The 27,290-nt window shown below is 40.3% G+C and overlaps 1 protein-coding gene across 9 annotated transcripts in view; it reads left to right on the top strand.

The window, feature by feature from the left end:
- TIAM1 (TIAM Rac1 associated GEF 1) overlaps nucleotides 1–27,290 on the top strand; it is a 395,420-nt gene that overhangs the window by 299,905 nt on the left and 68,225 nt on the right. For all 9 annotated transcript variants that reach the window (XM_057696187.1, XM_057696186.1, XM_057696184.1 and 6 more), the window contains 6 exons: nucleotides 1,042–1,227; nucleotides 7,589–7,735; nucleotides 10,101–10,175; nucleotides 12,633–12,803; nucleotides 19,343–19,447; nucleotides 25,293–25,374. In XM_057696187.1, the coding sequence (XP_057552170.1) occupies nucleotides 1,042–1,227; nucleotides 7,589–7,735; nucleotides 10,101–10,175; nucleotides 12,633–12,803; nucleotides 19,343–19,447; nucleotides 25,293–25,374 (766 nt within the window). The remainder of the gene's footprint in view (nucleotides 1–1,041; nucleotides 1,228–7,588; nucleotides 7,736–10,100; nucleotides 10,176–12,632; nucleotides 12,804–19,342; nucleotides 19,448–25,292; nucleotides 25,375–27,290) is intronic.

Here is a 27,290-nt window from a genome sequence, read left to right as displayed (position 1 = left end):
GTCTCTATGGATTTACCGATTTCGGATGTTTCATACAAGTGCAGTTGCATAATATGTGACCTTTTGGGTCTGACATCTTTCAGTTAGCGTAGTGTTTTGGAGATTGATCCACATTGCAGCATGTTCACTTCATTCCTTTTATGGCTGAATATTATTCCATTGTATGTGTACACCACAATTTGTTTATCCATTCGTCTGTTGATAGACATTTCAGCTGTTTCCATTATTTGACTGTTGTGAATAGTGCTATGAATATGTGTTTATGCTAACACTGCATTTTAAGTTGAAGTAATTAATCAGTATCCACATCATAGCTAGCATCTCTGAGCCTTCACTGTATGCCAGACCCTGGTGCGACTCTTATTCTCACATTATCTTATTCAACCATCACATCAGCCTCAGGAGGAAGGTGTTATTTTGCTTTTTTGAAAAATGTGGAAATATGTTGGATATATCCTATGGTTGGAACTGTGTATTCCAGAGTCTGGGTCTCCATCATCTAGTATTTTCCACTGTCCCACCCTGTACTTTCTGCTACCCACCGCTGCCCCAAATCTCTTGGGCGATTTGCCTCTGATTTTAAAATCACCTCACTTTTCTTCTTCTCTATCTTCCTATGAAAAGCCACCTCTTGGTAAGTCATATAGTTCTCCAGTGCTGGAAATCCTTCTTTTTTTCTTTTTTCTTTTTCTTTAAATTTCTTCTACCTTGGGCTTGTGGCCCAGAGCCTGGAGCTGATGGACCTATCAGGCCCGCACATGTGAAATTTACGATGGGAGGGTGCAGAGCAACTAAGGGTATCCTTTCTATTTATCATACTGAATTTATGGCTGTAGATCTTTGCAGAAAAACAGGTAAGCTATGGAAACAATAATACGTGACCTGCTATTAACTAAGAAATTTAGGGTACCTACTGTTTACCCCTTAGAACTAAACGTAATACCTTTACAACACAGAGATTTGTAACGTTCGTATAGGATAAAATTAACATTCATTTTCCCTTTTTCTCCCCTCTCTTTTCCCATATTTTTACCACTGTAGATCTTTGTTTGGGAGCAGAATCTTGAACAGTTCCAAATGGACCTGTTTCGCTACCGCTGTTATTTAGCCAGCCTCCAAGGTGGGGAGCTGCCCAACCCTAAAAGGCTACTTGCCTTTGCAAGCCGACCAACGAAAGTGGCAATGGGCCGCCTTGGAATCTTTTCTGTATCATCTTTTCATGCCCTGGTGAGTAGAAGCTAACATATTTATGTATGTACGTATGTATGTATTGGCTGCGTCGAGTCTTGGTTGCTGTGCGCAGGGTTTCTCTAGTTGCGGCGAGCAGGGGCTACTCTTTGTTGCAGTATGTGGGCTTCACATTACGATGGTTTCTCTTGTTGTGGAGCACAGGCTCTAGGCATGCAGGCTTCAGTAGCTGCGGCTCGTGGGCTCAGTAGTTGTTGCTCATAGGCTGTGGAGCGCAGACTCAGTAGTTATGGTGCACGGGCTTAGTTGCTTCGCGACGTGTGGGATCTTCCCAGCCCAGGGCTCGAACCTGTGTCCCCTGCCTTTGCAGGCGCATTCTTAACCACTGTGCCACCAGGGAAGCCCGAAGCTAATGTATTTTTGAAAACTATTCATCTTGACTATTAATTCTGAGCATGACCTGACAAGAGTCTCTGAAGTGTTTTTCTAGTTTACTGCTCTGCGTGGATTTCAGAAATGTCCTCTCTCAACCATGGATGCAAATCTTCATTTGAATCTGTTCTGACATTTATTACTTAAGCCTCTCTTGATGGGCCCTCAGTTATTGTGCAGAGAAAATATGAAAGGTATTACCTAAAGAGATCTCTGCATGTGGGACTTGTGGATAACTCGTGTCATTTTTAGGCAGTGTCATGTTTTTAACCCCAATACATATTTTTTATATTAACCTAATGGAAATGGTAAGTGGAGAGCTCATTCTCTCATACATATTGGGTTAGATGTTACAGAAAAACCCAAACAAACATTTTGGCTAACCCAATAATTGTGTTTCCTCCCTCTCTCACTTGTCCACATGAAAACAAGTACACCATATATTGAACATAGATCTCTTTGGAAATCTTCCTTTTATTTATTTTTTATCATAGTTTTGGTGACCATGAATACCTGATGCATTTGAACAAGGCCAAGACCTCCCTTGTTTATCAGCCCAACATATGTAGTTGCTTGGGGAAGAGAATTTTCATCTGACCTCCAGGTTGGCAGATTGTGTAGTTGTATGTTTGCAATCTGTAATTTCATGTACTTGCCAAATTGCGAACAGCTTTATGTACTGTGGGCTTCTTTCTTCTCAAAAATTGCTATGCGAGTAACACGGCTTTAGCCTATCCAAATCAACACCCACTTAAAATGTACTGCACCTTAGCACATTTGCTGTGAAATTAAATGTTAAGCCCTAGGTTCCAGAAACTGCCTTGGAGAACCTTAGCTGTGCGGCTCTTGGCTTGCCTTGTCAGCTGTATCCTTCAATTGAACTCAGAGCTGTAATTCAGTCAGAGGCGTTTGTATTCTTTATAAATAGATTAGTGTCATCATTCGGATAATTAGGATAGATTTACATTTTTAAAGAAGCCTTATACCAATTTCTGGAGTTATTAAAACTGGCGTCCTGATTTGTTCTACTAATTACAGCTCAGCTCTTGGTCTCCCTGGCTACCACCTCTCCATATAGCTATTAAGTCCTATTTTTTAGTAGGGATGGGTCAAAGTGCTGTGATGAATACATCTTGCAAACAGTTTTCACTTTGTGGCTCTCGGTCTGTTTCTGTGAGACGTGGACACCACTTTGTAACTTAGCCAAATCTTAGTTTGCCTGTTCTACAAAAAAATTGGCATAAAAATTCTTGTTTACCACACTGTGAGAATGTTGTAAATTGAGGGAGCATTTTTATTAAGGAAGTTTATGATACCCATGGTGTGGCATTAGTATCAGTACTAAATCCCAAACTATCCACATGGCTCTTTCCTTCTCCCGGGCTTGATAGACTTTGGAGAAAAGAATTTTGCTGTCTACCTAAAACTTCTATGCTTTTATTCTTTTCTTCAAAACCATTGGAGCTAACCTCTCAGACACAGGGAAGTAAAAGCCACTGAATTACTGTTCCATAATTTATCTCCAGACCTTCTAATTTCTTCTGTCTCAGTATCTATGATTTGCGTGTGCTTTTCTTTTGATGGGCAGGCTATTAAAATCCGACCAGCTGACGTTGGGGGTGAGAGGGTAAGTCACTCTTTTAGGTTTGTTTGGTCAGTGATTTTAAAGGAGAATATTTAATTCCACATATGCCACTCTGTTCTTTTGTTCTTTTTTTTCCCCTCTAGCTGCATCAGTGATGCAGTCCTGGGTTCCATGTCCTTGCAAAACTTCTCTTTTCCAAGGGGCTTCAATCAGACAGGACAAGTTAAGCAAGCCTGTTGGGTATCTGTTCCTGTTTGTTGCTCTATCTCCTATAGGAGATCCTGGGCAGGGAATTTTTACTGTCTGATTGATTGGGTACTTATTTTTTCCTGCTCTCCTTGTCATTTGACCCCAGAGAATTTTTTTCCCCTTGGGGTTGAAACATTCTTCAATTTAGCCTTTGTCCAGACTTTTTTTTCTTCTTTTAAGTGGGGAGCATGGGAGGAGGAGGTATGAGGGCAACAGGGGTAGAGGAGGAGGTTTGAGCTACACTTTAAGTACCATTCACCAGGAGGGCTTCCCATCATGCTCTGTGATTTGCCGTAATTAACTGAAGGGTCCCCGCTGGACTCTTTGAAAGAAGGTTATCATTGTTCTTGTTTGCACAGATGAGCAGAATGATAGAGTAATCAGGTTCCGGCCACAAAGAGAGGCATTGTCTGGGCAAAGATCATTGAGAAACTCTTGAGCTCTTGTCCAGCAGTTCCTTTGCCAGCTTTTTTTTTTTTTTCTTCTTCTAAATCCCTTTGCTCATTTTGAGTCATTACTGTCTTGGGAATAGCAGTAACTTTTGCAGTTTACAAGGCCCTCAACAGTTTAGAGTAGTTACAATAAGAATTTTAAATAAATAGTCCATTTGTTAAACAGGCTAAGCTCACTGGTCAGCTGGTAACTGAGAATATGTATGGTTGTTTGAGTTTCTCTTCTGGACTCTTGTTTTTCTAAAATTATAAACGAAAGAGGTACTGTTTAATCGTTGTAACTGTGTTGTGCAGGATCTCTGCTTCTGCTTTTCCATGTTTGTTTATTTATGCATTCAGTCAGCAGATCAGTGTGAGTGCCTGGCATATGTCAGTTACTGTTCTCTGATTAGGGTTATAGCAGCAAAGGACTCCAGAGTTCCTGTCCTATAGGAGCCTATATTCTTGTGGGAGGGATGGAGAGTAAATAAGTAGATAATCAGGTAAACACGGAAAGTTCACATATTGAACACACACGCGTGCACACACACAGAGTCGTCCCTTCGTTTCTGCGGGTTCTGCCTCTGGGGATTCAGCCAACCATGGATTGAAAATATTCAAAAAAGTAAATTCCAGAAAGTTCCAAAAAGCAAAACTTGAATTTGCCCAACTATTTACATAGCATTTACATTGTACTTAAAACTATTTATATAGAATTTACATTGTATTAGTTGTTATAAGTAGTCTAGAGATGATTTAAAGTACACAGGAGGGGCTTCCTAGGTGGCGCAGTGGTTGGGAATCCGTCTGCCAATGCAGGGGACACGGGTTCGATCCCTGCTCCAGGAAGATCCCACATGCCGCGGAGCAGCTAAGCCCGTGCACCACAACTATTGAGCCTGCGCTTTGGAGACTGTGAGCCACAACTTTTGAGCCCATGTGCTGCAACCACTGAAGCGCACGCGCCTAGAGCCCATGCTCTGCAACAAGAGAAGCCACGGCAATGAGGAGCCTGTGCACCACAATGCCGAGTAGCCCCCACTCACCGCAACCAACGAAAGCCCACGCACAGCAACAAAGACCCAACACAGCCAATAAATTTAATTAAAACAGACAGACAACAAAAAAAGTTATTAAAAAAATAAGGTACACAGGAGATTGTACGTAGGTTATGTATAAATGCTGTGACATTTTACGTAAGGGACTTGAGCATAGGTGGATTTTGTTATCCTTGGGGGTCCGGGAACCAATTCCTCATGGATATGGAGGGACAAATGTGTGTGTGTGTTTGGGTGTATGTGTGTATCTGCCTATATGTATGTGTATATATGTCTGTTTATGACACCACGTGTACATTTTTTTCTCTAGAGTTTTCACCTTTAATACCATTTATTTGGTGGTTCTTAGCCTCGTTTTGTGACAATAATAAGCTTGACTGGTATTGACGGTTATGTGAGCATTGATGTATGTCAGCACGTCGTCATTCATTCCTTTTACAACCTTTGTTTACCTTTAGCTTAGAAAGTGATGGAAATGGGGAAGAAAAAATGTTTACATATTTAACATAAAAATGTGCCCTTTGTTGTGTGATTTTGTTCCCCAGGACACCTTGAGTATAATTGTGGGTTAGAGTCCATTCTGGGAGGGCTTTCCCACCACTGTCGTGGGTACCACATTTTCACATGCCCTCATCTGGGTTTTCTTATGTGCTAAGCTGAGAAAATACAAGACCTCCCAGCTCCCTTCTCTTGTTTTCGTTTGGGACCAAAACCTTCCCCCTAATACCCTCACAGAGAAGCTGGTTTGATTCCTGTTTTTGTTGGACGTGGGGGTCTTTTCCAGTCTGCTCGTGAGGCTCCCAGGGTGTTTACCCTGTCAATACTGAAAACCCCGGGAAGGTGTGCCTTGTAACCCATGTGCTGATTGCTGGGGGGCCCTGTGTGTTACCCAACAGTATTCATCCCTGAGAATGCTGCCAGTTGGCTGCCATCACATTGGGAGTTGCCCGTGTGGGAATCTATGACAAGTAGATTCCGAGATATTTACCTCCAGCAACAAAGGGCGGGCGGGGAAGTTTAATTTCATGTCCAACTCACTGTATCTCCCGGCACTCCCTCTTTTGAAAGGAGAGCCCGTGGGTGGCCTATTGAGACCTCCTGGCAGAAGTTCCCTCAAGTTCCTGGGACTTTTGCTTACAACCTGTAGGATAAAGTTCAAGGCTGAAGGATTGCCTGGGAAGGACTTTATGGAGTCCTCACAGAGATCCTGCATCTGCCTGAGTGGCGATCACAGTGGCCGACTTAGATCTGGTGTGTTCTCTTCTGCAGTATTGAAATATTTGTCTGGGTGGCTGGTACCTTGCAAATATCTCAACAGAGTTTAGCTTCCTTTTTTAAAAAGTACAACTCCCCCCACCCCAAATTTAAAATGTGTTTTAATAAAAAGATGCGTACCATGTTTTCAGTAAAAGGGACAGAATTGCCAAGTACCTTTAGTACCTTCCATTTTTGTAAAAAGATTATATAGATATTTGCTTGGAAATAAAGGCTGGAAGGATGTAAGCAAAAAATTAATAGTGGTAGTTTTCATGTTTTGGGGAAATTTGGTTTACTTTGCTCTCTAAAATAAACATATGCTCTAAAAACAAAGAGGAAAATACCTTCTAGCCCTTTCCATGCATATTTAAAATTAAATATTTTACAAAATCACAACTGAAAAAAATACAACTTTTATTCCTCTTTCCCCTAAACATAGGACGTGCAAGGCTAGTTAAGGTGGTTTCATACCATCTTCGGGGACCCAGGTCCCTCCCATCTTGTTCTGCCATCTTTGAGAAGGCTTCTATCCAGATGTCCTAGACTGGCTAACATATGGACCTTCCTGTCATCAGGAAGGAGGAAAGTGAAGGATAGTGCAAAACCCCCTCCTTTCAAGGACCGTTTCTGGATATTACAAGTACAATAAGTCCCCTGCAGCTGCATGTTCGCATCTTTGAAAGTTTGCAACTTGAAGGTTCATATCTAGGAGACTCAGGTAACCCTTCCACTTCCTCTTAACCAGAACTTCATCACAAGCCCATGCAAGGAAAATAAGTCCACTTTGGGCAGCCGAATGTTCAGCTATGTTTGGGGTTTCTCTGACTGAAGCAGAAGGGAGACCGATATTGGGAGACAGCTATCACTTGCCTAATAAGGAAAGTGATTTTATGTAATTCTGAGAAAGCAAAATAGAAGAGATTGGTAAATTTAGATTCAATATGGAATCACAGGCATCAGAATGTGCTGTTTTCACTATTTTTGCTGACACTCAGGCAGCATTTTTTATTAGAGTGAAGAAATAGCTCTGTAGCATTTGGAGAGAATCTCAAGAAAGTATGGTTAGTTTAACTTGATGCTAGAGTTCAGGAATGTGACCAGACGGACATCTAATTCTTGGAAACCTAGTGTACACTCTATTACTATTTTATGTATTTTTACTGATGATTTCAGACAGTGATTGAGTTTGCCAACCTTTTGTTTGTGTTTTGAATCTAGGAAGGGCCCTCAGAGTCCCCATGTGTGTGAGTCATGGATGAAACGCTTTGGGCGGTGGCTGGTGTGAGGGAGAAGGGGCTTTGGGAGGGTGGGACTTAGAGGGGACCTTGGGAACAGGTGAGTGGTCTTGACACATCTCTTGTTCATGTTTCCCTCTTGCCGTTCCTCAGGTGGCCGCTCGCACTGGTGAAACTGGAGTCAGAAGACGTACTCAGGCCATGTCCAGATCTGCAAGCAAGAGAAGGAGCAGGTTTTCTTCTCTTTGGGGTCTGGATACTACCTCCAAAAAGAAGCAGGGACGCCCAAGCATCAATCAGGTAGGTTCCAGGGTGGGTAAGGAAGCAAGCATAGATTGCCTCCATGGACACCTCACTTTGGGATGTGCATGCATGTGTGTGCGTGTGTGCTTGCATGTGCACACGTGTTGTTCCTTGATTGATAAAGAGTGTTCTATCATACCAGCTAGCTGACGCAAAAAAGTTAGCTGTGCTAGATGCTTTAAATAGATAATGGATACCCATAACATTGAGCTCTGCTATTAGTCTATCACCAAGCTTCAGTCTCCCACCTGCATCCTTTCCAAACCCTGGTTAATTACAGACGTACTGAAAGTGCACTTCTTCCTGAGTCTTCAGGAGAAAAGCAGGGCTTGATGATGAAGCCAAGTGGGCACCTGAGCAGTCTTTGAAGCTGCCTCTGGCGCTGGATCAAAGGCAGCCTCCAGGGACATCTGATTGTTTCTTTGCCCTTGACTTTTTGGGGTTGACATTAAATGGGCAGTTCTTCTGCCTACTTATATGAGGAGCCAGGAATCCGAGAGCACTCACTTACCACCGTGACTCCCTTCTACCCAGGTACCAGCGCTTGAAGGGGACCTACCTCAGAACATCATGAGTGGCACCACCTGGGGTGCTGCATCATTGGGCTTCTGATAACCAAATGCTCTTTGACATTTATTCTAAGGCTGCTTTCCTGCTAGAGTTACTTCTGGGAAACTCTCTTTCCATTGTTATCGGCATCTGCCTTCTTTGGCTTTGAAAAACAAGTGGCTCTAGAGCTGCTTCAGGTTTTAAGGGCTGGATGAACATGGGTGTTTGTCTTTCGGGGGAAGGAGAATGTCCAGTCCATGAGCTGCAGAGGCATTGAGCATTTTGAGGTCATGACTAGGATTGCCAATTTGACCTGTTCACTCTGAGCCCTTATGTAAAGTGAGAAGAAGTCCCTTGACGGACTCAATAAAAAATATCTCATCATTTGTTTGACCAGTTCAGCCATTAGTTTACTTAAGAACTGATATTTAAAAGAGAAATTAATCCTGAAAGCTGATGTACTAAGTCCTGAGCTGACCACCCGGAGTGTCTGGATCCTTGGTGGAACTTGCAGGAGGCCACCTGAGCAAATGGGAAGAGGCTGAGCACTTGTGCAGTTTGTTCTCTGGTCTTTGGGGAGTGTAGAGCATCATCAAGTTTGCTACCTGGGGTTTTGCTTCGGTGTAAATCCGAAGAAGAAACTGTTTGGAGGAAAGTCAATATTTCATCAGAAAAATCACACAAGAGACTTGATGGCTCTTGATTAAACTTGCGAAAAGGTCACATTAACAACGGTATCTCCCCCCCTTGTTTCAGGAGGTGGTGGTGTCGTTTTGTGTGCGTCCTTTGGCATTGCTGCTGACTCAGACCATATAAATATATGTCGGGATTCGCAGTTGTCAATTCGGGTTGAATTTCTCTTCTATTAAAAGCCTTATTAGTTCATTCGTGTGCTTCTACTTGATGGGTGCCTGCTCATGTACAGTTCATTGCTGCTGAAATATATGCCTAAATTTATATGAATCCAAGAGAATGTTTTAACTTTTTCTTTTAATCACAGGACCATGTAATGTCGTATAAACAATTCTTGTTATCCTCTCTTACAGTAAGAGTTAAAAAAAAAAACCTTACTTAGCCATAAGCATACCAATAGTAATTTACTTGTTAATTCAGTACTTTGAAATGGATAAAAATTGTATGTTTCTATATATCTCATTTGCATTGGAGCAAAGACTTTTTCTTATTCATGTGTATTATACCAACTGTACACAGTTGGTTGAGAGCAAGTATATAAAATTTCCCCACGTGTTTTGACTACCTGGTGGCATTGGTAACCTGATGTTATCTTAGTCATATCTTTCAGTTAGCAGGATTCATTAAATTTCAAAGGATAGACAAGTTTCTATTTTTTAAATAAGAAACTTTTCCATGGTGTTGTGGTACTATAATTATAAATGTATGTTCTCAGGTTCTGAGGATTAAAAAGTAAGCTAATTATTATTGATCAGTATCTGATTAGGTATGTGGTGCTGTAGCTGAAATTCATTGTGAATGAATCTGGTTCACTGCATTTGCAAGTTTATTTTCTTTAAACTTAGATGAATTATTGAGATCTAAAAGCCAATTTTAAAAAATTGTCCAAGATGTGGAATGTGATCCAGATAGAGGAATGTTTTTCATGGTCTGTTAGCTTGTAAATTATTTTACCTCCTTTAGGATTTGGTGTAAGAGTATCTGAAACGTCTGTAATGTTTTCTAATAGCCATGCTTGTTTTCCATCCCCTTTCTCCATGTTCATTTTCCATCCCCTTTCTCATGCTTCATTTGCCCTTTGCCCAGATTTCTTTTTAAGATGATACTTTTGTACATGCAGGTATTCGGTGAGGGAACTGAGGCTGTAAAGAAATCTTTAGAGGGAATATTTGATGACACTGTTCCAGATGGCAAGGTAAAAATAAACACATGTTCCTTTTCTAAAAGTACCACAAATACATCAGTATTAAACAATGCAGTGGTTTCTTGGGGTCCTCAAATTAAGTAGACTCAGTATGAAAAATTGAAATGATCAGGCCTTTAAAATTATGTAACAGGTTGAGAAGAGATGGAAACCTTGATAACTGTAAGAACATTCTCCTGCTGACATAACATTTTCAGTAATTATCATTTGAATGTTGAAGTTTCCATCTAGAATATAAGAGGAAATTGGGGTTCTGAGTAGCAGAATATTTTATGCCATTGTCAATTCCTCTCATATACTTCCTTCTCAATAGGTGAGTTCCTACTGCCCTCCCTCTCTACCCACACAAGCTGTTTTACTTCGATTAACTTCAAAGAACTGTTCTGATAGTATGTTCTTTAAAAAAAAAATGTATTTACTTCTCAAGACAAGCATTCGCTTAAAGATCCCCAGATCTGATTCAACCTTGTACTTGGATTTAAAAGGGTCTTTCAAACCACTCTGATTGAAAGCCCATAAAGAATATTGATGTTTTTTTTCTAGGCCACTTTTTTCAGCCTCTAAATAAATGGACATGCTTCATTTTCAAGACCCTAATGGTGATACAGGCGGCCTTTTTGTTGGGGGGTGGGGGTGGGGAGAGGTGGGTTCTGATGTTGATAATGTGACCTTGGTATGATTCTCTGGTTCTCAGACTCAGAATCAATATGACAGAGTTTAGCTCTTGGTTGCCATGCAACCAAGCAATGGCTCGTCCCACATTCTAGATGGAGCTGAGCCTCCAAAATCAGTGTGTAGTAGGGGAGTTCTGGCTATTGAGGGGAAGAGGGAGAAGAGTAGCCGTGGACAGGCCTTTTCTCCCTTTGATACTTAAACTATTCCTGGATTAGGTCATCCTGGATACAAAGGCAGCTGTCCTTGGAAGTACCCATCCATAGCACACTCTTTGAGCATTTGTCTGTTTCTGATGAAATTTGATGAAATTACACAGCTATTCCTATGTGCAATCCAAGCATGTAGTCATTTCTGAAGTTAGCTAATTCATCTTGCATACCATTGTAAGTGCACTTTTAATGTAGGGATATCTTCCCCAGGTACACAGATCCTGGAAACTGCAAAAATTGTTCGATTGGATTTCTGTGTCACTTTTTTGTTTTTCTATTTTTCCAAGATACCCCTTTATCCTCCTCCTTGGCTGGAATGCCTTGTTCTCAAAGAGCAGGGTAGATGCAAAACTTGGGCTGATCTAGTGCTAAGGGCACTTATTTAAGGTGACACGTGGGGACAGTGGGAAGATTCCAATTATAGTTAATGGGATTTGGACAACTTGATCGCATTTTGACAATTCCTTCCCTGGGGTTCAGTTTATCTGTGAAAGCCACACCATTCAAAGGCAGAGCTGAAATTGTCTTCTCAATTGAATTTAGTTTAGTAGCCTTTGCAAAAATATTTCCCCCATCCTGGGATCTGTTCTTTTTATTGTACTTATGAAATTTATGTTAACACCTCTCAGCCTTCATTTGGAAACTTGTTTCTTCTTATAATTTGCTGATAGCAGCAAATTTTCAGTAATCTATAGATATGTATTTACCAATTGGTGGCCTAGATATAAACCAATAATCAAGGCTTCTTACTTAACCATATATTGATCATCAGTATTATTTTTATATTGCTAAAATCTAATGGAATGATTTGTTTGCTTACTTCAGAGAGATGAGGCTCCTAGTATTTCATCAACCATGGAGTGTTTTTGGCTTTAGCTGTTTAGCTGGCTTAGATGTAACCCAGCTGCTGAGTGCATACGTAGGACATGGCTCCTCCCACTCTTAGAAACTTGGTGCTGTTCCCTGATGTAGAGGACAGAGTGATGGCAATGGCCTAAGAGCGCCAGAAAGCTCATCTTGAAAGTTCTCTGAACCTTACCTGAGAAATAAGGCTGTCCCTCTCCCAAAGTTGTGCCAGAGGTCAAATGTGAGCACAAAAATGATGCTGCTTGTAAATAAGTGATGCTAGAATGTCATCTTTTCTTTAAAAATTTCCTTGGAGTTTCATGGCTGCCTTTGAAACTTACAGCTCACATGGTAGATAGGCTCTAAATTTAAATGGGTTTGTGGAAGAAATCATAGCAAGAAAGCTGAGTTGCATGGATGGCCCATTTCTTTCTTTCTTCCAAATTTTGATTCCCATTCAATCATGCAGTGTCCCCCCGTGGATGCCATGATTCAGGTGTGAGGTCTGCCTCTTATCTGAGACATCTCGCCCCCCTCCAGAAGGCTCCTTTCTCTATAATTTCTTCCTTTCTTGGAGGAGTCCCCCCGTCCTTCACCTCTGCCACCACTTCTACCCTGAGCCCTTTTCATAGGAATAGATAATCCTTGTGTGCCTCCTGGGGGTCTAAGATCTTGAGAGACTGACTTGCTGCTTTGCTTTCTTTATTTCTTATCATAGAGGGAGAAAGAAATGGCCTTACCCAGCGTCCACCAGCACAACCCTGACTGCGACATTTGGGTCCACGAGTATTTCACGCCATCCTGGTTCTGTCTGCCAAATAATAAGCCAGTGCTGACGGTCGTCCGGCCCGGGGACACGGCCCGGGACACCCTGGAGCTGATCTGCAAGGTATGAGCCTACTCGGGGTTGTTTTCGTGAGAAGAACAGAATGCAATGGAGGAATCCACGAACACTCAGAAGCACGTGGCAGAGGAGGGTGCTCTCAAGCACACCTCCATTTCATTTCAGAGCAGCTTTGGATTCCTTTGTGGGAATATGCATAATAAATGGAAGGGACTTCTTCCACGCTGGGAGGAGAGGGAGTCTTTTTTTTTTTTTTTTAATTTGTTTTATTTTTGAGAGGGATTCCTTTATAAGTAGCTTCTTTCAACATGTGTACCTGGTAGATTTGTAATAAGCGTATCACATGCTCATTGCACATGTTTTAGAGAATTTAGGTAAAGAACAAAGCAGAAAATTAAGGCACCCTTACTCACAAAATTCAGAAATCACCTGGGTGAACATTTTGGTGTGTGTCCCTGCGTTCTGTTTTCTACATGCACACATACTTGGATTTAATAGCATCATCATGTGCACTGTTTGCAGTCTGTTCTTTGACAGTAACTCACACATGGGCATCTTTAGGGTAGGGAAAAACTGAAATAATAAATATAAATTTTGACCAACATGATGAGGCATTCCCCTTCCCGTGAACACACAATTAGCCTCTTTTTTGTTTTAGTGACAAATAATTGAGCTCACTTCCTCTATTTTTACCTTAAGCTGTAGAAACATCTTGACCTTATTCAAGGTAAGCCAAGTTTCATTTTTTTTTCTCCCTGTAGGACAGCTAGATATATTGGATTGCCTTGAGTGAGGGAAGGGAAAGAGGAAAGAAAGGAGCTCTCCTTACATGCCTGTTTTTCTTTTATATAATTAATAGCATTAATAGTCTTATTTAGTAGTCATATCAAGTCTGAGCAAGAATGATACATCCCCATTGTGCAGATGGAGAAGGCGAGGCTCAGAGAGCCTTAGTTCCTTGCCTGAGTTCATATCACAGTCATAGTCACTTGCAAAGGAGGTTTTGAATCCATATCTGGCTGCTCCAAATGTAGATGTATCCTTTTGTGCCAAGTGGAAGGTCACAAGAACTGCCAGTCATCAGGAAGGATGGTCCATAAGGGGTGGAAGAATCTAGGCTATATTCTTAGGGGAGTGATATGGTCTTCTCTGAGGCCACTAATGGGAAAGTGGAAACCTTTTCCATCATAATTTCATCCTTGAAGAAGCTGGATGAATACAGTGATGTTTTTGGACCTCCTTATTCAACACAGTGGTTTATAAATGTGGAATAACTTTCAGTACCTCAGCTGGTACTTCAGTTCTATAATTCTGCAATCAGCAACTTTTGTACTTAAAAAAATAATAAACCACTAGGGCTTTGATAAGGGAAAAATATGGCTTCTTATGAAGGAGAAATGGAACACTCTGGCTCAAATAAGCTGTCGGATCGTCTTCTGTGGAGAAAAAGTCGAAGGACTGTTTGTTTCAGGACAAAGCTAAAGCCAGCCCCCACAGGGGTGTTAAAAATAAATGACACACTATTGCATGCTTCGACCCCTCCATGTACACGGATTCTAGCTTTTTAAAGATAATGGTATTTCTGTTCACATTTTTCATTTTAATTACTTAACAAAATTGGTCTATTGAGGATTTCTGCATTCTTTTATTTATAGATTAGCACGATTCTTTAGAGACCCATTAATATTCTGCAGAGCTGTGGGAGTTATTCTCAGAACTGCAGCTGAAGGTGTCAGAAGTGGGACTCTGGGCTTTTTGTCTAAGCCAAACTCTGGAGGATCTTTCCAAAGAGTTGCACTGCTTTGGAGCCTCCCGTGGCTTTAGACTCCATCAGGAATCAGAGGGTAGGTCCGAGTTTGGTGGTAAACACTGATTGGTGGAAAATTGAACAGTAAGTGGGGAAAATAGTGATTTTAGGTACCTTACGGGCTTTTGCTTTGATAGAAACTGAAGGAATGAGGGAGGAATAATACTGTCACAGCAACTTAGAGACCATCTTTATAAAGGTAATGAGTTAGACCAGTTCCCCTATAAAGTGTTTATTTCTGTCACTTGACAGGTTTTTTTTTTCCATCTTTATTGGAGTATAATTGCTTTACAATGTTGTGTTAATTTCAGCTGTACAACAAAGTGAATCAGCTATGTATATACACATATATTCACATATCCCCTCCTTTTTGAGCCTCCCTCCCACCCTCCCTATCCTACCCCTCTAGGTCATCACAGAGCACCAAGATGATCTCCCTGTGCTATACAGCAGCTTCCCACTAGTATCTCTGTTACATTTGGTAGTGTATATATGTCAGTGCTAGTCTCTCACTTCGTCCCAGCCCCCCCCCACCCCCCGTTGTGTCTTCAAGTCCTTTCACTATGACTTGATGGGGTTTTAATGGCATCATTACGACACACATCTCTTTCTCTAACAATAAAAGGTCATCCTGCCCCGTTTTTTCTGGATCCTCAGATTTTTTTCCCCAAAAAACATAGAAATAAAGACAAAAACAATATGGTGTGGAACAAGCTTACATCTCTTGAGTTTAAAAACAGAAAACTTTTGTGTGTACTTTAAGAAATTGATGGTCTCCAGAAAAGCACCCGTGTAGGGCAAATTATATAGTGTGCTCGGAGCCAGGTGCCTTCTAAAGCTTGCTCCTTCTTTGGAAAACACTTTATTGTAATTAGTGGAGCCAATTTTATTCTTTAGAGGGAAAGAAGATAATGGGGCAAACAGTGCCACATGTTATTAGCGATCTAATTAATGTTGAGTGATTTTATGTTTTTCCTTGGAGGAGGGACTGAAAACAACAGTGATCGTCAGAGTGTCTGTCCTTTATTTCTTTATTGTCATTCTCAGCGTTGGTGATGGGTGCTTTCTCTGATGTTTAATAATCAATCTTTTTCTTCTGTCTCTTGCATTCAGCTCATTCTCTTTCCTATTCTGTCTGATCCACATCATTTCACATCAGTTTGTCACCTGCCATCTGAGCACCAGTCAAGTTCTGGTATAGTAACTGTTTCAAGATCTACATTTCATGTGCAGTTCATGTTATGAATGTTATGAAAGTGATTGTTGCTAAATATAGCAGGTAACCGTGTTAGCCTATGGGTTGTGGATATATGGTGATCATTGCAATTACTAAAATAATTGCAAAGAAATTCATTCATTCATACTCACTGTTATTATTCACATGTGACCATGGGCATTTATTTCATGGCTTCACTATGTAGACCTGTGGCTTTGGATATTCTAATAACCATGGGCATTAAAAAAAAAAAAGGTCACCTTGAAGGGGAGGATAAATATCTTTGGAAATTCTGCAGTAGCACTTTCTGTGTGTGTGTGTGTGTGTGTGTGTGTGTGTGCGCGCGCGCGCGCACGTGTACGTGTGCATGGATACCTGTCTGTCCTAACTGCATGCATGTATGTTTCCTGAAGAAGTTTGATTGAAATGGAAGACTATGAGGAGAAATGGAAGAGCAAAACATTGATAGATTTGAAGATCGTGTTTTTATCTGCTTTAGTGGACTCTATTTATTGAAAAGACCTACACTATGTTTTGCTATTTCATCCTTTGAAGGAGTCGTAGGAAGATGAAAAATTTTAAAAACATAGCAACTGAACAAATAATATTTGTCTTATGGTATAATTTGGGACTGCATTGTCTCAAAATGAGTCAGATGCTTTCTACATAAGTAAATGAACGTTGGAAAACAAATTTGGACCATTTGTTTTCCCAGCTGAATTTCTCTTGAGTTAGGAATTTTTTTTCTTGAACATTTTACAAGTGTAAAGCAGGCCAAATCTTGGGAATTACTATCTTAAAATATTCACTAATATTTGGGATTTTTCTTACACATAGATGTATTGTGAACATGGTAAGTTGTTCAACCTGCCTTGATACCAACTTGCAGATATTGGAGGAGCATGAAATTCTTGAGAGTTTTGATGATCTGATTTAGTTAATTCATTAGGATTTTGCCTTTGTGTTAGACCAGCCATGACTGACGAGGGCTCATAATTGAGAAACATTTACCAAAATGATAAGAGACACTGGTATATTGATCCAAAGTCCTGTTTTTAGGGTAACTATTTACTGACCAAACCATGGACAAGTAAGACCATTATAGTTTTTATGTTTGTTACACGTGCTCATTTTTATCTTTCAAAGTTGTCGAGACATTATTGCAACTTAAGGAAGTTTGAAAAGTATGGTGGTGGAGGGGAGGGTGGCAAGAGCCACCCTTATTCCCATTGTTTTTGTTCTCTTTGCTTTGTTAAACACTTCAAGATGTCGACTGTTGTTTATTGTTCTCTGAGCATCTCTAAATGTTTTCAGCATGGTAACATTTAAGGGATGATGTCTCCCTCAGGACCACCTTAAGTTTGGACCAGTGGCACCAGACATCTCTCTCTCACACCGAGGTTTCAGGAGCCAGAAGCTTCTTAGATGAGGTTGCTGTTTGGGTCTGGTTTCCAGAAGACTCTCTAAGTGGCAGCCCCACTGCGAGTGTCCACAAAGGGTTTATTAACGATGATGATAAGGTTTCCAAGTGGATTTGTTCCTGTTGACCAAGACCCCGTGAAGTTTCGTTTCTCTTTCCCTCTGACCTCAGTCAGAAACAGATGATGAACCAAAATATTTTGCTTCTAATTCAGGATTTCAGTGGGGACCTAAGTCATTGGGAAGCATCTGCAGCTTCTGTCTCGGTGAGGGAAACTGTCCTTGCTTATTACAGCACCCTAAGTATTTTTATTTTGTTGTCTGTCTCAGCGGCTCTCTGACAAGCAGTAGGTAGCATACTTTGAAACTTCCCTGCTTTTGCTTCCCTGGCTTACCTGTCCACCCTGGGTATTTGACATGGATGATCTGATGAGCATTTGGTTTTCAGTACCAGCAGTGAAAACCCAAAAGCCTGGTGCAAGGAAGGTGCTGCCTCAATGGTGCCTGCGTTCAGACCGTGGGCTTCAAACTATCACATTACTCGGAAGAGGGTACACATTGGAGGTTCCAGAGAATCACTATAGAAAACTTCTTTATCATTCCGCCAGGCATTTAGAACAAACTCACTTCTACTTTCCATAACTGTGCTTTTCTCTAATGCAGGATCCCTGTCTTGCATGTATGTTTATTTACGAAGCAAAGTCACTACTGTCCCCCGCTCTCATGTCTGCACGCCCCTCCTCACACTCCTGAAGACTGCATTTATGTTTTATTAATTTCCCTATTTGCAGTGCTTCACACACTGTCTGGCACACTTCAGAGTTTGTTAGCTGTAATTGAATGACTATTATTGGAATAATTATTGGAATGTTCTTAGTTTGACCTTAAAATTTGGGGGGGAGGGAAGGCAGAAGGTAAATAAAAAGAGTATTCAACCAGTGAAAAATTAATTCCACTTATTTTGAAATAATTCTCATCAGTTAAGCTTTTGGTGTGAAGAGGTTTTATATTTATGAAAAATTTCAAATTTGCAAAAGAGTAGAGAATAATGTATGTAATAAACTCCTGTGTCAGCATCACCAAGGTTCTATAATATCAAATTATGTTTCATCCATCTACTAACTCACTCCCACCCCCTGCTCTGGATAATTTTGGAAGCAAATTCCAGACATCATATCTTTATCTACTAGTACTTCAGGATAAATCTCTAAAAGATACGGATGCCTTAAAAAAAAGACTTGATGGAAACATTTTCTCTCTAGCAATACATTTTCATGTTGCCGTGTAACTTTTGAAGAGCATTTGTTTCTTTCTTCCCCTGCATCTTCTTGAATGTGAATTGAGGATGTTAATTATAAAACCATGTTGCCACTATTGCCTTTTCCACAGAGTTAATTCACGAATGACTTTCTAGATAGCAAAAAAAAAAAATCATTTGACCCATCCTGACCAGTGGAGAAGGCCTGGAAATTTCAATCCTTAACTGCTTTAGAATTGTTTTCTTTGGGCAAGTCTTTCAGTATGTTTCCAACGTTGGACACATGCCTGTCTGCACTGCCCCCAGAGGGAGTCTCACTTGGGGTGTATATAAATAAGACTGAAGTCCAAATGCCTTGTCTATACACTGACTTGCTTGCAAATGAACTGTTAACAACTGCCCCAGTGTCCCCATGTGGTTAAAAAAACAACTTTGCCTGGGTACAGCTTTTTTCTGTCACTATAAATCCTTCCTTGCCTTTCTTGTCACTTTCCTTCTCTAATCACCTATGTAAGTTGGAAATTATGTTTAAGGGCCTTTTGGATCTGATAACTGTTCTTGCAAACCCAGTGTTGAAGAGTATGATGGATCAGATAAGCAGAAGTGAAGATGTGACTTTTTTGTTTCCATTGATCCTAAGATACCCACGGGATATTATTAATATATTCAACGAAAATTATTTTAAAGTTTGGGTTCTGGGTGTACACCTTTTAAGAAGTATAGGTATTTTACACCTCCCTCCAAGTAACAAATCGCCATTATTCTCAGGAATAGATCACAGTATATCATTGGAGAACTAATTATGTCTATTTATTATTGAACAGACATTGTCTCTTTTCCTCTTTGTTTTTTCTTTTTTTTTTTTTTTCTTCTTTTGGTCCTAGGCACATAGACTGGATCATTCTGCTCATTACCTGCGCCTGAAATTTCTAATAGAAAACAAAACGCAGCACTACATGCCAAAGCCCGAGGAGGACATTTATGAGCTGGTAATGTTTATGACTATTGTCCAAGTACGTTCTGTAGGAGATTATTCTTAAATTGTATGTGTGCTGATGCTAATCGTGGTTGGTGGAGTGGAACAAATTCTAACATAAATGAGCCTCATTCAGTTTGTGGAGATGTCCTTACCTATCACAATATTTTTGCAGAGTGAAAATGCCACCTTCGTTAATGCAGGTAACGATGCTGTGCTATCATGCAAAATTGAAATCCAGAACTGACTCTCAGATAGAACTTTAGTTATTATTCCTAGCTTTCCTTGCAGCTTTGACAGTCTTATGTTTTAAATGGGTGACTCAAAGATGAGCTGCCTGGTGTCAGGTAAAAAGTACTAAACTCCAATTTTGTGTGACTTTTCCCTCCCTGTGTGTTGAAATGGATGGGTCAAATCCTGTTGGGTGAAACAGCTGCCATCTAATTATATGTCCTGGCCTTTTGGAATTGTATTTATATAGGTTCTTGGGCACACTTATTTGTGGGTTTGAGTTTCGTTATGGGACTTGGGTTCTGAACTGGATCTGCATTTTTATGTGAGCTCTGTTGCTTACTAATTATGTGGTCTTGGCAAAAAATAAAAAAAAATGAGGTGATAATACTTTCTAGGATTTTGCAAAGATTAGAGATAATGGTTCAGATAGTAGATGCTCAATAAATGGTTGTCATGGTAACACGATAAAATAATGACAAGTTCCTTTTCCATTAGCCAAGGGGTGCTTTTCCAGTTCCAGGAAAGAAACATTTTGGGATCAAGGCCCCCACTCTTGGAGTTTGTTCTCCTTTCTCTGCAGTTAGTCATTCCTCTGGGGGCCATGGAGCTGCTTGCCACGAATCTGTGAATGATAACAGTATGACTTCAGACAGCCTTTCACCGCAGAAAGCAGAACTGAAAATTGAAACCCGAATAGTCTCTTTTTGAAAAAGGGAAGCGTGATTTAATATTTGGTAAATTTAGTAAGGAATTTTGTTTCTAATCAACTTTTTTTGAGGTTTACTTTCTCCACAACAAAACATCAATTTTGAGCACACAGTTCGATGAGTTTTGGCAAATGTATTCAGATAGTTGTGTTCCTAACGCTGCAGTCATAATTTAGAACATTTCTATCACGTTAAAAACTTCCCTCGTGTCCCTCTAAGTGTTTTTAATGAAATAAAAGAAAGGGTGTGCTTTTATCATGTCACGAAGTAGAAGAAGAACAAAATGACTGTTTTCAACCATCACTTAAATCACTAAGTTTAACACAGAGGAGGGTACTTGTTAACAGGGGCTGAGTTATGTTTTTTCTTTGGTGTGGGGAAAGCCCTGACTTTGTGCTCTCTGCGTAGAGGAGAGAAAACCCTTTTTCTTACTTAAGAAAGGAAAGTACTTTGCTGGTAACACTGGAATAGCTATTAGATCATGTATTTTGCATCTCGGAGTTAATGAATCTTTTATATCCTAAATGACAGGGATGGCACCTAAGCAACTTCCATGTCCTTCATATCTTACACATAGTAGATACTTAAGACATATCTTCTGAAATTATATTGACACCCTTATTATTTTTAAGTCTTGGCCATTGTGTGGTCTTATTCAGTACAGGAGACTGTGTGCCACACTTATTCTGTTTATATCTGCAACTGCTATATAGGTATTATAATTAGTTTTTTTTTTTTTTTAAAAAGAATCTGAAATACAGGGAGATCATGGTATTCTTTCTTACCCTATTACAGAAGGTCTCCAGCTCTGAGATTCCTGAGGAAGTAAATGCCATAGTCTTACTCACTTTATTGTACAGATTGTGAGTACTGCTCACAGCCACCTAGATTTTAAACTTTTTTGTTCTTAGGATATCTTTGGCAGCCTGGTAAAGCCTCTAGATCCCATCTCAGAATAATGTTTTCAATTGCATGAAAGAGAATACATAGGATTACCTGTTGCCTAATTGTGTTGAGATAGTTAACAAAAATATTTTTTTAATTATAGGTAATATACATGCTTACTTATTAGCCCATTAAATAACAAGACCCAGCGGTAGGTCTGACACCTGCCACTGTTCTGAAGTAATGATGAGCGGAAATAATGTTTTGAGATATTAGCAGCAGCTAGAATGTAGTACAAAAATAACTCTGATTTGTGTTTGCGACAAGGTCGCAGCCACTGCTCATGTTGCTGTGTTTGTTGCCTCTGTTCATTTGTAATTGAAGGAAATGCTAAGTTTCAGTTACAGGTTAGTGGATATAAAAATTTCAGGCTCTTTTCACCATCCCAGTTCACAGACCCCTTGAATTCTATCCATACGTCCATGGTTTCCAATCCCTGCTTTCGGCCGTTAAGCTGAGATGAAATGTCATTCCAGGCCAGGGGGTTTCTGAACACACAGTGTTTCTGGATGCTTTTTGAGATTTTACAGACACTTGGCTGGTTGTCCCTTACTGAGCGAGTATCAGACCATTCATGGCTAATTGGTTTCTACAACCTGCCTCTATTTTATTTTCGATGGACTAGTGAAGCTCACAGATGTTGAAAGTCCTGTCCTGAAAAATGACTGAAAAATCATAGATGATGGTCCCCAAACATTATATTCTCTGCTACTCTTTTGTCAAATATTCTTGAGTAGTAAGGTCAATAGTTATTAGCAAAAGTGTGTACTGTATTTTAAAGATCTTTGAAGGGGGATCTAATGCATTTATTTGGAGGGGTTGGGGATTGTTTTGCTTATGAAGGACCATGAATAGTCAGTCTTCTACTTATCTATTTATTTATCTGCTTTGCTAATTATGTTTTAATATAAGTGATACCTGTTTGGCTACTTTTTTCATGATTAGTTGGTTATTGGGTCCAATCCACAGGGTGATAATGATATGGAGGCACTGGGGTTTTTAAAAACCCATATTAAATGTGTTTTTCTTAAAGTGACAGGTGGGAATAAAGAGTTTGCAGAAACATAGATGGATTGCTTGATTGATTCATCTGGCAGATATTTATTTAGCATTTATTGTGTGCCTGGCACCATGCTAGCTGTTCTAGGCACTGAGATACACAGAAAAATCTCTACTCTTTATAGAAAATACATTCAAGTTTGTGGAGACAGATATAAAAACATAAATATTTTTAACGAAAACAAGTAAATGTGTAATATTCCCCGGGATATTAAGAGCTGGGAAAGAAAAGTTAGGACAAACAGATAGAGAAAGATAGGCATCTAAAAGCGACCGTGCTGCTCCTTTAGATGTGATGTTTGAACAGGGCGGTGAGTGCGGTGAGAGTGAGTCATAGAGGTATTTTGGAGGAAAGTGTTCTAGGCTCAGGAAACAAAGCTGGGGGAGGGGGGGAGGGGTGGTGGGTGGAGGTGGTTTACTCCTGTTTGAGGAGGATCAGTGGGGAGGGTAAGTGAGGGGGTGGCGAGGGGCGGGGGAGTGGATGCAGGAGGTGCGGGAAGAGGGGAGCAGCAGGGCTTGTAGGGCCCAAGTGAGAAGGAAATCCCAAGAGAGGGAGGACATTATTTGACGCCTGTCTTAATAGGCTCACTGTGGCTAATGTGTGGCTCCTGAATCTTAGGGCCTTAGGGAAGGAGCTGGGAGAGCAGGCGGGAGGCTAGTGAGCTGTCCTTCAGGCCATGGGTGATGGTAGCTTAGGCCAGGTACCCCAAGGAGACCTGATAAGAAATGAATGTGATTTCATGGTAACTCAAGGGCCGGGGTAATCAGATTGTTTCTTAATGTCTGATGGTGTTTAATCTGGTTTTTGAAAAGAGGGAAAACATGAAGCATCATTGATTGAATAAAATAAAGGAAATGTGTGTGATGCTTCTTTGCTAAAGATACGTTTAAAACTACAAAATTTCAAAATTTCTGGTTTCAGGTATCATGATTGCATCAAGTGCAGATCCTTCTTGAAATTTGACATGTTTTAGAGCTTTTTACTAAATCCAATTTTAGTCCAACCAGCCTAATGGCCACGGCCAAGGGTCATGTCTATAGTATACTAAGTTATTGTCTGAGACTGGTGAAAAACGCAAAGACTTTCAACAAATTACAAAGAAGAGAGGAGGTAATATTATGAAAGAATAGGAAAGCTTATTTACAAAGCTAAATTCCCACTGGATCTATGGAAAACTTCTTCCGGAGATGATTAGAACAAACGGTGATTTACTGCCACCTAGGGGGAGAGTTTGGCTCTCAAGGAAATTTAAAAAATTAAGTTTCAAAGTAAGTTGAAGTGAATACGTCATAACATTTTACTGAGCATTCCATGACATTACAGAATATATCATAAAATTGATTATATTTGGTATTATAATTTTGGTGGCTGTATTTTCTGAACTAAAGATCAGTATTAGAACTGATTTCTTCTAATTTCAGAATGCATTGGTATGAAACTTTTTCTGAAGTATAGGAAGAAAACCATTTGTTAAGTTACACCCTCAACACATTGCATTTGGTGGAAGTTGTATTAAATTAGGGTATTCTAGAGGATCTGGGCTGTAGGGCCAAAGTTTCTAGCCCATTCCCTGCCACCCCCCCCCCCCCACCACCGCCACAGCTTTTAACATTACAGCAGCCTGTTTTCCAGACTCCTGAAACCCAAGAATTCTGCTCACCTCTCCCACCTGTCAAATGCCCTAAAAAGTGAAGAGAAAGAAACCTGCATTTTCTTTTTTATACTTGTCTGAATAAAATTATTTCTGGACAAATGACTGAGATGGGGGCAAGTTTAAATAATAACTGAGACTTCTGTTTAGTGCTAAAGGACAGTTCTATGTTATTGACTTTGGCTCAAAATAGAGTTTCATTTTGAAATTAGATGACAATTTTTAAATTCTCTGTGAGCCTTTGACATATTTATTTGTTTTGGAATTTCTATCATAAATTTTGGAAATGACCTTTGGCTTTACTTATCGATGAAGTAAGGTCTGTACCCTTTACTGTGGTACCTCTGAGTTCCACCAGGGGGCAGTCTGGGAGACATTTTAGAGTAGTGGGGAGAACTTAAGTGCTGAAACCAGTGAGACCTGGGTTCAAATCCCAGCTCTGGCTTTTTGACCTTAGGACAGTACTTACTCTGTAGCCTTTTTCTCTTCATTTGTAAATTGGGGATCACATTTGTCTCATAAAGAGCACGTGAGGGGCGAGAACAAGTGATAAAACCTTCAAAAGTTACGGTCCATGATGATGCTAGGTCCAGACATCTAAACGTGAAACATCAATTAAATTAAATTAATTGAAATAAAGTTTCTCTGTGAACTACCAGTTTCTCTTACCTCTTTTTCCATGTTTTCTTGGATTTCCGAGAGAGGTGATTGATTTATGTATTTCAGTTTTTTCAGTAATTTGGTATAATCCAATGGCTAAAAGAGAATATTGTTATTTATATAATTTGTTGTCTGTTTTAATGCTATAAACTTTTCTCTGTGTATTTGTACTATTATGGACTTTTTGAGCAAAAATGGTATATGAATAGAAGAGAATGGAAGCTCAGAGATTTCTCCTATTTCTGTGGATCCCATATCGATCTTTATAATCTCTTCTTAATGTTAATAATTTTTTTCCCCAGTACTGAAGATTTTCAATTACGTTAGCATTATTTTTTCAGGTGTGTCGTAGATATAGGGTGGGAAAAGAGATACAGAGTGATGTCAAGGAGTTATTTAGAAATTGGAACTGTAGCTAAATTTGGAAATATGAGTTATAAGTTTCCACTTTGAGTATTAATGGGGTCAGTTCAAGAAAAATACTGGGATGTGCTGAGAATTTGATTGCAAATTGTGAAAAAATAGATTTACAAATTGATGACTCTTTCTAATAAGTTATTTATAATGAAGACTTAATTAGGCTTCTCTTTGTCATTTTCAGCTGTACAAAGAAATTGAAATTTGTCCAAAAGTCACTCGGAACATCCAGATTGAGAAGTCAGATACAGCCGGTGATAATTATGGTATGTTTATTTTCCTTTGATCTTTTAGTGTTCTTCATGTTAAAACAATTCCTGTGTAAACATGCACTTATTTACAATTCAGTAAAATGCCTTTGGGGCCTATTTAAAACGGCGCATCTGGCTTCTGTGCTCTGCAGAGCAGCCAAACTAGGGGGAAAAGGAGATACTTACCCTGGATTTGATGAAGAGCTTTCAATTTCATAACTTTAATTATCACGGTTCTACTGTTATAAAAAAGAAATGGATCTATTGGGAGTAGGTTATTTTATATTATGATGTACCCTAGTAATAAAGAAATTATCCTTTCACACCTCAATCCCCCAAATATATCTTCTGTTCTCCTTTCTCTCACAAATAATGTTGAAGGAACTTATTTTGATGGGAGTTGGGATCCCCAAGACTACCCCTAGGTTTGCTGGTTCACTGAGGACCCACTGGACTCAGCTTATTCATGACCGTGATTTATTACAGCAGAATTACACGATTTATTATACAAAATAGCATCCGTAAAAGGGAGAGGCACATGGGGTGAAGTGCGAGACCAGGTACAGGCTTCCAGAGTCTTCCCCCGTCACACAGAAGTCCATAATTCCGCCACGCAGCAAGCTGTGACATTGCACATGGACTGTTGTAAGAAGTTTGTCACTGATTCAGTGCCCAGGGTTTTTATTGAGAGGCTGGTCACGTAGGCACCCTCTGCCCAGCATACACCGAAACTCCAGCCTCCCAGGAGGAAAGCAGGTGTTCGGCATAAGCCACATTGTTTGTATAGATTTTAGACACAATGAGCTACATCAGGGTGTTGGGAACCCTCCCAAAATCTAAGTTCCCAGATGCCAGCCAGGAGCCAAACTGGTAGGGAGACCTTACAAAGAATAGCAGTCAGGCCTGTATGTTAAGGCTTTCCTACACAGTTTCTACATTCTGGTGTAGTTAAATATGTAATCCTTTCCATAGACTTAAGACTAGTCTTTTTAGCATTACAGTTTATGACTTGAATGGTAGTAGAGTTGGTGCTTGACTAAAATACATAGGGAAACTCACACTATATCAGGGCTAGATCACTCAGGAGGGGCGAGGTTAGCTGAGGCAGTGACAGTCACCAAAGCTCACTGGCTCCAGACAGTGAAATTCTTTCTCTTATTCATCATGCATCCTCTGTGGGTTGGCTGGGACCTTTTCTGTATGTTGTCATTACTCTAGGACCCAGGCCTGCAGCAGCTGCCACCTGGGACACTGTCTGCCTCTTGGCAGAGGGGATAGTGGGGAGGTGGTGAGTCGGGTGCTGGCTCACTCCCGGTTCACTCATCAAAGCAAGTGACTGGAGGCGGGGATGAGCGGGTGGGCAGAGAAGTGTGGTCCTACTATGTGCTGGAAAAAAGGCAACATAGAAAACCTGGTGGAAAGATATAAAGGCCACTGCATGCGCTCGCTTCCCATTTCTCTCTGAATTGACTTATTCGGCTTTTCAGCACTTGAAAATCTTCAAACCCTTTACTGGGCAGTAGCATCTTCAAAAGTCCTCCTGCAGGCAGCCAGTCTGCCTCTCAGAAAGCTCACTGGAGTGCTTTGGCCTGATGGGGAGAACCTAATTTCTAACCCCTGGCCACTTGCCTTACACTTTCATGCTGTTTACTTCTTGACCTTAAAACTAAAGATATCATAAAGCCAGAGGATGTTTTTGATGGTAAGGGATCAATGTGTCTGAAAGGCTTACTATGCAGCAGAAGCATGACCTCAGTAATTAAAGCAGTAATTGGTAGCAGTGCTACAAATAAGCCTGGGTCCTCCAAACTGAAATGTACCATGTCAGTTACTCTTTTCTCTTTAGTTTATTTAATTTCTCTTGACTAAGGGGAAAATGTAGCAAGAAGCAACAGAGGGCTGAATTTCAGAGTTCCTGGAATCAAATCCCA

The sequence above is a fragment of the Hippopotamus amphibius genome, chromosome 10, assembly GCF_030028045.1.
Source record: "Hippopotamus amphibius kiboko isolate mHipAmp2 chromosome 10, mHipAmp2.hap2, whole genome shotgun sequence".
Lineage (NCBI taxonomy): Eukaryota > Metazoa > Chordata > Mammalia > Artiodactyla > Hippopotamidae > Hippopotamus > Hippopotamus amphibius.
The sequence above is the reverse complement of the archived record's forward strand: the minus strand, read 5'-3'. Positions and strand labels throughout refer to the sequence as shown.